Source organism: Gasterosteus aculeatus, chromosome 1 (genome assembly GCF_964276395.1).
Source record: "Gasterosteus aculeatus chromosome 1, fGasAcu3.hap1.1, whole genome shotgun sequence".
NCBI lineage: Eukaryota > Metazoa > Chordata > Actinopteri > Perciformes > Gasterosteidae > Gasterosteus > Gasterosteus aculeatus.
This window is the reverse complement of record NC_135688.1, coordinates 2,358,658-2,372,463: the sequence shown is the minus strand read 5'-3', so window position 1 is coordinate 2,372,463 and position 13,806 is coordinate 2,358,658. Positions and strand designations below refer to the sequence as shown.

The 13,806-nt window shown below is 48.2% G+C and overlaps 1 protein-coding gene across 2 annotated transcripts; it reads right to left on the bottom strand.

Annotated features, from left to right (window-relative positions):
- Nucleotides 1–1,123: 1,123 nt before the first annotated feature.
- Nucleotides 1,124–11,352, bottom strand: LOC120828726 (solute carrier family 25 member 36-A). Of its 2 annotated transcripts, XM_078107236.1 has the most exons (7): nt 10,771–11,352; nt 7,749–7,913; nt 5,537–5,614; nt 4,414–4,514; nt 3,720–3,786; nt 3,192–3,481; nt 1,124–2,840 (listed from the first exon to the last, which is right to left on the bottom strand). In XM_078107236.1, exons 1-7 carry the CDS (start codon nt 10,809–10,811, stop codon nt 2,647–2,649), a joined length of 936 nt encoding a protein of 311 aa, XP_077963362.1. In that variant the 5' UTR covers nt 10,812–11,352; the 3' UTR covers nt 1,124–2,646. The 2 variants fall into 2 exon arrangements, with proteins under 2 accessions (XP_077963362.1, XP_077963365.1); XM_078107239.1 differs by lacking the exon at nt 5,537–5,614 and having other exon boundaries at nt 10,771–11,287.
- Between the last annotated feature and the right edge of the window lie 2,454 nt (nt 11,353–13,806).

The following is a 13,806-nucleotide window of genomic DNA, read 5'->3' as shown; positions in this document are numbered from 1 at the left end:
GGCTCCACCAGCCGTTGTCGCCTCACAATTCGTCCCCGGTGCTCAGTTTAAGGAGCGAAGGCCCAACCGACACCCGGAGGCCCCCCGCATCACCCCGAGGACGCTGCAGCGCTCCCGTCTGGTTGGAGGACCCTCCCTCGTGGATGCTTGTTGTCTTACTGGACCTCGTGTCATAATGTGATGGTGTTGTTCAGGCCAGGAAGCTGTGAAACAGGCGATTGTGTCAGCGTGTGTTTTCATTTTTCCAGCTGCACCATCGCTCATCTGGCATCCTTTCATATCAGTTTACGATCTGCTTTAGTTGGCAAAAACGTCCACAGAAGCCGCCCGGCTCATTTCATGGCACAGTCAAACACTTGGGAGGGTTTCTGTGTATATTTGGGCTCGAGAACTAAAATCGGCAGCAGACCTTTTAGTGGCTGCTCCATTGTAGCTGATGTGTGCGTTTGTGTGAGAGGGAGCGAAGCAGGTCAACACTTCCACCTGGTGGAGAATCTGCTTCCATCCAGCCGCTGCAGGAGGGACGCAGCGGTTCTGATTCTGGAAGCATGAGGTGCGGCACGGCTCTCAGTTTGTCCATCGTGGACTTCTTCAACGAGAGCAACATAATGCCACGGAGCTTCATCACTGATGAAGACAAGGCCGCCCCAGCGTCAGACCAAAGTCATAAAGACAACGTTGATTTAGTTATTTGATCTTATTAGCGGTTTTGTGTGTGTTTGGATACACGTGTTCATGCAAATCTTCGTTTAGTTTGACTATACGTCGGTTTGCTCTCTTGATTTATTTTTGAGAGCAAATTTGATTAATAATGTAGTTTATATTCACACAGTAAAAAAAGGAATCTTTATGTTTCAGGAACTGTTGGAAGATCAATTGTATTATTGTGAGGACTGCACTTGTGCATTTAAAACATGCTCAAAGATAATTATGGAATTCTTACCCATTGACACCAAAATTAAACCACCTATGGAGGACTGATTATCTACTTTAATATTTTTGAAGATCCTATTTTATGGAAACCAGTTTCCACCACAAACACATGAAGGGTTAGAAAGAAAGAAAAACATTGACACTTTGTTGGTTGAAGTTTGTGTGAAAGTAACAAGAAATGCACACGATGTGAGGAATTAAGTTTTTAATCTCAGTTGTGAGAAGTTTCATAAGAAGGTCGGGACTGACTGCGAAAACTTCCCAGTGAGAGAACCCGACACTTGAATACACTGAATCCATCTTATTGGATGTCCTGTTTTTACAAAAACAGGTATGAGAGAATGCATAGGCCTGAGCGACCCCCCCACCCAGGGGCGCTCATCAACTACCCAAGGTGGAGGGGAACATACAGGCGGCAGGAAAAGGCAACGATTAAAAAAAGAAGATGGAGGTGAAACCTGGAAAAAATAAAAAAGCAGCGCAAGTACCTTTCCAAAAGAACGTAAAACACTGACAAAGTTTTTTTCTTTAAACTATAACGCAGTTGATGGGTTTTCAAAACCAACAGAATATGCAGAGTAAACCAACCAAATAGTCCCGGTTTGTTTTTGCCACCACGTCTGCACTTGCATGACGAGCGCATTGCTGACCGCGTCCTCCGCGCCGACTACAAACAAACACCACGAGATGAGCGTGGAGACGGCGGCTACGAGAACAGCGCCGCTATTTCAGCATCAAACCGGTGAATCTCCTCTGAACCAGCGGTTTGCATCTGGCCATCTCAGGACACGCGAATGCAACACGTGTTTACAGCTCTGTTCAAATCGGGTTTATCACATTTATTTTTACTTACAGTCCAGTAGCTCAAATGACACATTTTGGTTTAGTCTGGGGGGGCCGGTCCAGTCGTCTAAGTGAGCGCTCCTCTTGACGTCATTAACACTGACTCCTCGGGAGCATTTCTGCTTTCTCGTTGCCATTTCAGGACTCAAACGACCTCTGAGGTGAGCGACGGCGTGCAAAGGCTCCCCGACGCTCCGCCTCCAGAGCCTGTGAAGGTCGACGGGAGCTCCGCCCCCTTCCTACGCCCGCTGTGCTTCTACCGCTCGTTTTCCACACCCAAGGCACTCTTCCACCCCCCCCCCCAGTCAGAACGTTTGGCTTTCTGCTCCTCTGATGGCTGCAGGGAACACGGCGTGGTGCTAATAGACGTTACCCAGGTAAGGATTGGGGGCGGGGTCTTATATCCACTACGGCAGTAATGATTGGAATCGCTGTCCTTATCTTTAATTATTAGTATTTTTAGATGCAAAATATATCATAACTCTGTCACCGTATATAACCGGGAGGAGGGGGGGGGGGTAGAAGGATGGAATAATCCTATAAATAGGGAAACACATTTCTTTGCCGCTGTTCAACCCTAGACCCCAAACCGGTGAGACAGACGCCCCCCCCCCCCCTTCACCGTGCCAGACCCGTTTGGTTATAGAACAGAACTTATTTTTAACAACCGCAGGAACGGAAAAGGTCACGGCGCCATTCCTTGTCCTCTTCTGGCGAGCAGGCGGCTGCGCCCACCGGTTGGCTCTCGCTCTCTCTCTCGTTTATTTTTCCTCCCCTTTTTCCAGACGAGTGGAAGGGGGGCGGATCAGGGTTACACACACTGTGCACATAAGGGAGGACAGGGAGGGGAGGGGGCAATGGGCAGGCTTTTTAACCAGTCAGCAGGTAGACCACCAGCTCGTAGGTGCACATCATGATGGCGGTGTTGGGGATCTGGCGCACCAGGTGGGTGGTGAGGCCGCGGTACAGGGCGCGGTAGCCCTCCTCCCGGGGCACCGTCGTTAGAGTCTGGAAGAACGAGTTGTACTTGGTGCCCACCTCGCGTAGCCGGGTGCGGATCACCTCTGCAAAGCAACGCGGGAAAGAGACGGGTTAACAATTAAAACTAGGTGGGTTTAGCAAGAAGGAAGAACATTCATGTGGTAAAGCAACATTCTTTATCCTGACCACCAGGGGGCGACTCATCTGGTCCCATAGAGGTTGGTGGGACAATGACTACTTCGCTGTTGATTTATTCCTCAGTAAACATTGTAAACATGAGTTCAAGTCTTCTTCAATACAGCATGATGTTCATTTAGTTAATCAAGGTCCATTTGGAGTCAAACAGACCACGGAGCAGCGGACGCTTTAGGGCGGGGCTTAGCAACAACAGCTTCTCATCCTCTCCACCAGAGGCCCTCCTGATCAACTCTTACCATGAGGATACGCGATAGTAGTGGCACAGGTCTTGGAGGTGGCGGCGGCGAGCATCATCCCAACAAAGTCCGAAGCGTTTTTGGACGTCTCCTCCTCCTCGTCCATGTTGGGCGGCGCCTTGGCCTCCAGGAGGCGCCGCTTGATGTTTTCATAGATCACAAAGTGGATCACAGTCTCTGAGATGCCGGCGTAGGATGCAGACATTCCCCGGTAGAAGCCCTGCAGGCCCTCCGACCGATACACCCGCCGCACGCACTCGAACGCGCTCATCTGCTGCTCGCCTCGATTCCTGAGGGAAAGAAGAAGACGTCTTTCAAAGTCGAGCAAACGGGCCCCGCAGACGAAGCGTGCGTGCGCTCGTAGGACAGAACGCACAAGACGGCATCGATCAGCAGGGAAAAGACGTCCAGTTGTGTAGTAGTCAATGAGACTTCTTGAAAATTACTCCAAGAATTCTGGCTCATTACAACAGTTACTCCGTCTCTGGGGACAATGGACATTGCTGAGCTCGTGGGCGTCATGGTTACCTCGCATCCAGCTGGAGACGGGTTTTTATCAGCCATATTGGATTGGTTGCCGTGATGGCTGTAAAACCTGGGGAGGAAAAAAAATAATGAAAAAAAACTACATTTAAAAAAAAGATATAGTGAAGTTTGCAGTGGTAACAGTCCGCCCGACAACTAAACCTGAGATGAAATGTTGTTGGTTGGATTCAACAACGCAACTAAATTAAACTTGAGCTGTAAAAAAATTCTAACATGAAAAACCTTAACATTTATACTTCAACGCTCATCAGAGTTCCAATGTTGTACTTTCTATTCGACGGTTAGTTACTGTAAAACTTTTTTTTACAGTGAAAACATTGTTCCAGCTCTTAACATGTAGAGTCAAGAACACTTATAAAAATAATTATGGGTGTGTTTATTTTACAGCTCTCCTCCTGACTGCGGAGAACAAACGGGCACAATTCCTAGAACTCTGTCCTCCACCTGTCAACTCCTCACCTGTCGGGCCTTTTCATTTCAGTTTAAGCCGATTGCTTTGCCCTAATTATTTTGATTCAAGTTAACACGTACAGCTGTGGTCGGCAGGGATCTGAAGAAAGGCTCAACATTCAAGGTGTACTTCTCCTGTGGAAAGACAACCAGTACAAACCGGTTCCCTCCTTGCGGCCTGTGCCGGCCACAAGCGCCCCGTCACAGGGGAGCCAGGTGTAGTTACCTGCCATTCCTGCCGACACCATGTGGACCTGTGTGGAGTCGGGCTCCAGCACGCCGTTCAGCTTCTCCTTGGCGGTGGAGTAGGCAGCGAAGTAGATCGCTCTGTGGGAAGCCAACGGGACAACGACAACGGTGAGTGTCACGTTTTTAAAAAGTGAGCTCAATGAGCTTAAAGAAGACTCATTTAGGACGCAAGAAACCACAAAGGGGCCATTGAGAATTAACAGCCCCCCTTTCACTATTCTCACAATAAAAAATAACGAATGTTCATATCTGGACACAGCGTCCTCCCCACAGCACGTCTGCGTCACTGCTCCGCCGGCCTCCATCGGCACACTGTCCCGTAACAACAAAACACTCTGCGTGTACTCTGCACCGCCCCCCCCACTGCCATTAGCCCCCCCCACTCCTGTTTAATGGTCAGGACTCGTTACACTAACTACAGCCTTTAAGCGTCTTCTAAGCGCGGCCGTGAAGACAAACGAGGCCTAAGTGACCCCCGTGTGCGTTCCCTTCGCCGTGGTCACCAGGGAACCTCACGGAGCCCTGAGGCGGAGACGCAACGCCGCCATAAATCACTGGATCAGCCGCAGACGGAACGGCACGGAGTGGGGGTGGTGTTGAGGGAAAACAGGACGTCTCAATAAAGCAGTTCCAGTTGTGGACCCTGCAGAGTTCACGGCGTGCTGGGGGGTATTTTAGGTTTTGGATGTTCCTCCAACTACCAAATCAGTTTAAGGACGCTTGATTTTGTACGGTCCGCAACGCGAACCGTGAGAAACAGCGCAGACCAGAAGCCGCTGGCTTTCCTCCCACTGGTTAAAGTTATTCCTTTTAAACGAAAACACAAATCTGAACATTCAAAAGTCACGATACGTGTGGAGAACCGGGCTCGAGTGGAAGGGAAATACATGCAGAATAACGGAGGATACAGCACTAAACAGGCCCCAGTTCAAGCCCAACTTTTTCTTAAATAATCAACAGGAAACAATTACAAAACAAACTGATGACTAAGCGTTTATTGAACTTGTCATTTAATAACAGCCTTCAAATAGATACTCGAAAGAAGGACGTGTCTCCAAGAAGACGATGACGACAGTTAAAGGGAACAGCGGTTATCTCACCTGGAAGGCGCCACGCCCACCAAGGTCGGCCCCAGGCCCCTGAAGAGGGAGCGAGGTCCCTCCTTCTCCAAGATCAACCTGAATGCAGAAACACACACACGCAGCGATGAGCTTCCTTACAGACGCTTCTCCTGTGCTGCGACTGCGCCGCTAACGTTTCCTTTGGGTTCGTGTTGTGATACACGGCTGCTGCTGCTCCTCTTCTTCTTTTGCGAGACTTCAAACTCAAACAAGGGGTTTTACCACGTAGACTGTAAACAAGAAAAACATCTAAAAAAGGGACAACTTCACCTTCCCTGATTTTTCTTCTAGCGCCGACGTGTGAATTTAATATTCTATCATAACATTTCATGTGCAGGTCGCCATGACATCTACGGAACATATTCCTCCAACAGGTTCATCCCTGAGATTACGAAGAGAAGCCCTGGCCTTTCCTGTTCTTCTGCTTTGGGGAGAAAGGGGGGGGGGGGGGGGGGGGACCTTTAGCCTACATTCAAAGCCTTAAAACTGGTGGGGATCTAAGAATAGAAAAATTGCCAGTTGTTTACCCCTTTATAGCGCGATCATACCATGGTGTGTATTAAGCACTAGATGGCTGTGGGACGCACACATTTACATTCCAACGTCAACACAATATTACATTACATTGACAGTTAAAGCTGCCGGACTCTGCGTTTCAGTCCACGTTTGTCCTCCAGCCTCGCAGAGCGAAACCTGCAACACCTGAGCGAGGTCAAGCCGCGAGTCCTTCGTTGCGCCTCAGTAGAGTTACGGCGCCACCACAGGTTGGCTGGAGGCGTCTCGTCTGCGTAATCCTCTGATGAAGCTAATAAATGAAAAGGCCGTACGTCGCCGCTGGGCCTTCTGGCACTCGCAGTCGCAGCGATCCAGAAATCTTGATGCTGCCGGTCTGCAGAACAAAGTCTCATTATGCGAGTGAGTTGGGTGAATTTGAGCTGCTTTTCCCCGCGGGCTTAGAGCAGCCGGGGCACGTTCTCCTCCTCGCGTATGGGGCATTCTAACCGAATGCAAAAACGTTACTGGAACAGGTGCACGGGGAAAAAAAGGAGGAGGCCAACAACAACAACATGGTGCCTGCTGAGGGAGGAGCCGCGGCTCTGCGGGCCGGAGGAGCCGTGAGCTCCAGACAGCTCCGCTCATTATGGGCACAGGAGGCCGATAATCCCAACGAGCTGTTAATGTTCACCGAGGCTCAACTTCAGGCAACGCGGTGTGGAATAGGGCTGTCAACGAATATGCTAAATTCAAATATGGATGTTTGTTAAAAACATCTATTCGAATGTCAAAATTAATATTCAAGTGTAAAAAAAAAAAAAAAAAAACTCAGTAGCGCAGCGACTGTCTGCTTAGCGGGTGGGCGCACGCCTGACTGTACTGACTGTATATTGCATGAATGAAATAGACAGCTTTATGCACTGGTTTGATTATTTGCCGCTTCATGCCCCAGGAAGAGTTCCATGTTCAACAGCACAGCTCGCTCGGAGCGCTCAACGGCGGTACGGTAAAACGTAACAATTAATGTTGAGAATATTTGTTCACTGAATGAAGACGGCCATATTTGGGACAAGAATCGCGACCTTAAATAATTGCTTTCACAAAACTCGTGATCAGCACTCTGCATTTTTTATAGTCATTTAAACCACTATGCACAGAACGCGCGGGAGAGAGAGAGAGAGAGAGATCTGGGCTATTATTTAATCTACTTATTTTTGTGGTAATACGTGGTTAAATTGGAAGCAGCAGGTGTTCCACTGACCTGATCACAATCGGTCATCGCAATTATCGATTTGAAATGCGTTCGTCGCACTTTCACATTGGTACAAACGGAGTCCTGCGTTGCCTTTCTTGTTGTGCTCCATTTCTGCGAATGTACAAACGGGACTAAATGAGCCTCTTTGTCCAAACTCGGCGGCTTCCTGCGCTCTGTGGTGCGATACGGGCAGCGTACAGTGGGCTGCATTGCTCTCCTTCTCTGGACCGCAGCCAAGGCATTCAGGAGAGTTTGCACTAAGCCGTAGGGGGTGCGTGCAGCGGCATGACGGCTCACTAAAAGCCAACAGAAATCTCAAAACCCCCCCTGCTGCTAGCTTAGAAGCATCTTAAACCTCAACGTGCAGGTGATTGTGTTTACTCATCTTGATGGATTCAGAGTCGGTATGAGGTCTGATTAGTGAAGCTGTTGAATACCCACTTGAGGAAGTGCAGGGGCCCCGGGGGGGACATGCGGGCCACGCTGGCCCCGTTGACCGTACTGAGCTGCACCTCAGACACGTAGAGGGTGATGGAGGAGGACTGCAGACGGGTCTTCACTACTTCCAGCGGACACGTCAATATGGCTCCCACCGTGCCCCCACATCTGGCAGAGAGGCGAGAGATGGGGAGGAAACAAAAAATGTCAAAAACGCGGATGTGACAAACGAGCAACGCAGCAAACGAGCGTCAGCTGACTTAACGAGACTTGCGCGCGTAGGTGCGAAAAAGGCGACAATGGCCTCGCACAAAGGGCTCCGCTAACGATGTGCTCGGGTGGAATGCGGAGGATCCCCGGCATGCAGACGGGGCAGGCAGCGCGGGAGCCGGGCGGGAACGCGTTGGGTTTCTCGGAGGGGGGGGGGGGGGGGGAGAATAACAACGGGCTTCTGTTCGGTGATGCGTCACATTCCCAAAAATCACACATGTACACGGCAAATAGGGATCGTATGTTAGGAGCAAATACCTCTTTAGAGCAGGGCCTGCCATTGTCCACACCTACGTCATTATAAAACCAAAACCACGCGCCGCCGGCACAACTCGCGACGTCCCGTGCAAACAATCGTTTGTTGACCAAATCAGGTATTTCAGGCACCTCTCAGGTGACACCTGCTGAAGGAACGGACAGGAGGGAACCCGCTGCGTGGGACAGATTAAATGAAAGTGGAATGTGACGGGGCGGGACGGGGAAGGTGGAGGCCGGAGGACATCAAAAGGAAGAGAGACAAAGAACGGGAGTCACATTTAAACTGCCTCAGGTGCCAGCTTGACGAATCTGAAAAGCTGCACAGGCACGTTCACACTAAAAAGACGTTTTATTCAGCTGGAATTCTTGTTTCTAACACATTCTAGAACAACCACTGCGGTCAAGCCAGCCAGTCAGACTCGACCAGAAGTTGGCTCACAAATGACATTTTCATTTTGAAATGCAGAATGTCCTGGTTATCACCGAGTGACACCTTGAGGTCGTCTGCTATCAACCTGAAGTGGAATTATTATGTAACTATTAATAGTTTCCTTTTAAATGCCGTCTGAAACTGATTAGAAGTTGGCCCATGTATGACATTTTCAGAGGCTTGAACGTTGAAATGCTACATCAGAGTCTCCTGGTTATCACCGAGTGGCACCTTGAGGTCGTCTGCTATCGGCCTGAAGCAGCGTCGGAAATACACGAGGGCAAAGGGCAAAATTGCCCCAAATAAATATAATTTTGCCCCCGACATCACTGGGAGAGGGGAAAAAAAAATACCCCCATAATTTTCTCTAACAATAATTACAATTTAGTTAACTTGTCAAAAGCCTCGTAGGCGCAATAACCCGGTCCAGCTGCCATTGAATGTTTTTGATTCCCGCCGTGACTGATGTTGCGTGTGAAGGAAGAATCAAACGTCTTTAAAAAAGAGAAAAGGAGCTTCTTGATCAGACCTGTGTGTGCGGGAGAGTGATAGCTAGGAATTAATTATCTTGAAATGATTTAGTTCGCGAACGTTAGCTAGCTCGGATTAGCTATTTGACTGACGTTAGCTACAAAGGCTAGCTAGCTAACGTTAGACAGAGTGCAGTCAGTGAGAGAGGTTTCCTCTCCTCATTAGTAACTGCAGCAAAGCCTCTTTTGGGGTAAAATACAATTAGTTGAGACTGCAGTTGACTGGGGGTTTCAAGGTTTAAATGTTTTCTTCTTTGTTTTTACAGAAGCATGGAGTAATCAGCTCAATAACAGAGAGCAAACTGTGGAAGCTGTGAATCGGATGCAAAGACAGCGTTCTGCAGAATGGTCAAGCTGCTGACATTACTTCCCAAATTGGTTAACATGAGCAACTACAAAGAAATGAAAATAAAATTGAATGAGTCTGAAAACAATCGAAGGAAACGTTTGAATCTGTAGACTACTGCCTAATAGTATTATTGCTGCCATTTGATAACAAATCCATAAACAGGAAGTAAGTAAATATGTATACTTATGACTTTTAACAAAGGTTAGACGTCATTTCACAAGTTTCAAACAAAGCCCCCAATTTCTTATAAAATGCCCCTGGCTTTCAGTCAGTGGGGCCCCTGAATGATATGTAAATTTGAAATTCATGTACAACATTTTGAAGAGCCTTACGTTTTAAATGCTACATACAAATAAGAATTTATATTTTCTGTTCTGTGTAAATTATTTATAAATGTATATGAGTAAGTAATTATACAATTGAAATCACATGATCATTTACAGACCGTTTTTCTATGTAATATATATATTTATATATATTATAGTATCCATTCCCTGTTTGTTAATGTATCATCACATTTATATAGTATTTACAGACTTATTGAATGAGTTTGAAACGTTCATTAAAGAGCTCTTATTTTGAAGTCAGTTCTTACACGTTACCGCTGAATCTCCTGTTAACTCGCGCAGCGCGAAATAACGTGCGCGCCGGCTTGACCGCGGTGGAGCGTTCGTTCCCCCCTCAGAGGCAACAACTCGGGCCCGCGTCGTGTCTGGACTCATTCTCGCGGTGGTCCGCCGCAGGCGACAGGGACCGATTCTACGAAAAAAAAAAAACGCCTTTTCGACGCACTACGCGAGGCTGCGTGATGACAGAATAAAGGTGCATCCGTTTATTCCCATCGACCTTCAAGTGTACGGCGGGATCACGTGTTGGCTTTTTTGATTGTTGCGTTACGGCCGATTCACGGAGACAGACACACGCTGTCATCGTCTGACCGGTGACATTGAACACAACCCCCCCGCGGCGAGTTTAACCGTAACCGTACGACACACTGGTGACAAGTAGTACGGTTTTGACAAAATGCCACTAAACAAACAGCCCCCCCCCCCCCCCCCCCCCCCCCTTCCTTAGCATGAAGGCAAACACACTGGAAGGGGGGGGGGGGCTGTACTGGCTAGCAGCGGTAGCTAGCCCCCTGCGCGTGGCTAAGCTAACGTTAGCTCGCTGGTTGTAAAGTGTACTCACCCTCCAGCGAACAGATGAACCAAAGTGTCTCTTTGACTCATTGTGTCTCATATTCGGGGACCGTCCACGGGGGCGCCACACGCGTGGGGGTGTGGGATAGCGGACGTGAAGACACGGGAGAATAGTGACCCCCCCCCCCCCCGTCCTCTCCACACACACACACCCCAAAAAAAAGAAAACTAGCAAAGCAGATGATACACGGTGAGCCTGTGTTGTGGTGGAGGTCAATTGCGGGGGTATGTAACAGCTAGGTTAGCTAACGTGCGTTAGCAGAGAAAGCTAACGGGTTTCCGGTGCTAGAAGACAATTGTCAGGGCGTCACGTTTGCCCCTTTGTCCCGAAACGGGGCGATGCTTGTCGGCGGAGCGCCGCGTCCAGTGTCGGTGGTTATAAAATCCAACCCCTCGGCTCTCAATCCGTGTTGCGCCGCTCTGTCCCCCCCGAACGTCGGTCACGTTGACGCGCTTGCCTCACTCTGGGAGCTCCTGCCGCCGAGTCGTAATGTTTATCGTCGAATGGGAAGCCGCCAAACAGAGGCGGTGATTGGCTGAGGCCCCGCGGGGCCCCGCCCCGTCACTACTCTTTCACGTGATGCGGCTTTTATTTTGGAGGGGCTGGATAATCACTGGGGATCTCGGCGGGAGTAAATTGGAGTGATTGTAAGATTGAATTAGACGCTACAGCGGAGCAACAGGTGGGACTTCAGGTCGCGATATAAATATAGAGCGAAATAGAGGCTGAGTATAACTCACCAATCAGCATTCCTATTAGGCCGATTTTCAATTGGGTCAAAACCAGTTTGCGCATGTCACGTGGCCCATTTGCAGAACTACTGTAAATATTCCCAGAGTTTGATCTATGTGGCACGAATGTCTTTTTGCACTGGCCTCTCCCTTGTTGTGCAACACTACTGGACAACATTTCTAAAAGAAAGGGAAGATTGAAATAACGCCCACACTTGTGTTTGAAATGTTTGACATGATGAATTTAGACACCGGGAAACATCTTTTTTTGAAAACCACAGACTAATTTCACCTCAATATGTTTGGTGTATTTGGCCAAAATATCTTGTACAGAGCTTCTTTGTGTATGGGGAATTATATGTGTGTGTGTGTGTGTGTGTGTGTGTGTGTGTGTGTGTGTGTGGTTGAAGAGAGTTGAATTTAGACGAGAGACGCACCGAAAATTAGGTTTTCCAATTTGGGCAGCAGAATAAAATCCATACGCCACTTAATTCCATAATAAGAAATGCAGTTTGGCCTGGCCGGATCATGTGCCACAGTATATGTAATCACGTTATAGCTACAGTCTGCACGACACTTTCACAGGAAAATCGGCTTCCTTGCTAATATAAAGTACTATCACATCTACTTTATCATAGATTAACATGCACATGAATCTTCATTGAAATGTTATAAAAAGCCAAACTAAGTAAGTGGTAAAACCCAGAACAACAACTTTATAACTACCGTAGAATATCTCTATTGATTGCATGCAAACCACTGATGAGCCAGTCCGGTCAATATCCTCTGCTTAATTCCTAAACCCCCAACCGCTGCTCTAATGCTCTAACCAACGCAGTTAGGTGGTTAAGCCGTGATTCCGTCTGTGCGGGTGCTTATTACCACAGTTACATAACCGGGCCTGCGACCACAGCCGGGTTCTTTGTCGGAAAATCTCCGAGAAGTGCACCATGTTGAGCATTTCCAAACAGGAAGGAAGGTTCGGACGCGTCCATCATGTTTCATATTGCAAAATGGCTCCCACCAAAATCTATTTCACTAACTGTTACCAATTGCTATATTTGTGAGAGAAATGGCGACACGGGACCCGTGAGCGGTGGCCGTCTCTTTGCAAAAGTTGACGGTTTGTTTTGCTCGGTGTCTGTTCTGGCCGACACCTCGGTGTCTTCCACGCCGGCCCGTCTGGGAAAAAAAAAGTCAAATAAAAAATTGTTATTCTGAACTTTGAAAGCAAACATTCCTTCTGGGTCTTTTCAGGTGGCCTCTGAGCACAAACAGAACGGCGGTGAGAATTTGTTCTGCACCGAGTTGACATGCTGTACTTTTCTGTTCTTTTGTTTGTTTTTTATGTGACTGCTTAACAACATTGCTCGTGGCTAATGTTAGCACGCTTGACCTATTACTGTTAGACAGAGATAACCGCTGTTCTTGTGTGACTGTACGATTTGCATTATTAACACGTTTACTCACATTTGTACCTTCTTGGAACGAAATAACGCAAATTCAGCGGGCTTCAAAATAAGAATAACAAAGCGAGTCTGCTGCAGCTGTTCATGTGAGCCGGTGAACACAGCTGACAAGGTGCCCTCCCTTTGAGTCCAGCGTGGAGGTTTCCCTCAAGCCGACCATATTAGGGTGCTCCCTTATAAAGGGAATTGATCCAGGGAATCCCTCGGTGAGGAAGTAATCCCCGGCAAGTTCCACATGTGGCGCTATGAGGAGACCGCTGGGGCCTGCTTCCAACAAACACCGGTTATTATTGTTTTGATCGATTTGTAATCGCACGTATGGCAAAATGTGCCACACTTAAGGTAAGGGATTTTAAACCAGACTCTTTACACTCTTTTAAAATCACCGTCTGGGCCACTGGCCTCTTTATTTTGTCAATAAAACAATCGTCTCCTTCATACCGAGCTCTTACCATGTGTTATGTAGTGTTAATGCAGGCTTGTTATTTGAAAGGGATTAAATGTCGTTCTGCAGTCACGAAATCGCTGGTTTGCTTGCGAGGAGGAACAACCTTTTATGTGCACTAGTGGAAGAATGAGTTGAACTTTGACCGGTGTCCTGGCTGAAGGGTTGATGGCGGCGACACGTGAGCGGGGCCCTCGCTGATTACAGAGATACCGGCCCTTTGCTTACGTGTGCCCACCCTCACTTTGCACTGACTTCGTTCTCTCCTCGGGTTTAAAAACTTTACCTTCACGCACTCTACAGTTTTCAGGTAGGAAATGTTAGGTTAGACAATCACGCCCGTTCATGTGCAGCGACGAAACTCGTGACTGAGGGGAAA

Excerpts from the sequence above, each read along its gene's own strand:
- LOC120828726 (XM_078107236.1), bottom strand. The coding sequence starts at position 10,811 with ATGAGTCAAAGAGACACTTTGGTTCATCTGTTCGCTGGAGG. Across the intron at positions 3,787-4,413 it reads GGTGTCGGCAGGAATGGCAG|GTTTTACAGCCATCACGGCA; the intron begins GTAACTACACCT and ends TTTCCTCCCCAG. Across the intron at positions 2,841-3,191 it reads TACTATCGCGTATCCTCATG|AGGTGATCCGCACCCGGCTA; the intron begins GTAAGAGTTGAT and ends GTTGCTTTGCAG.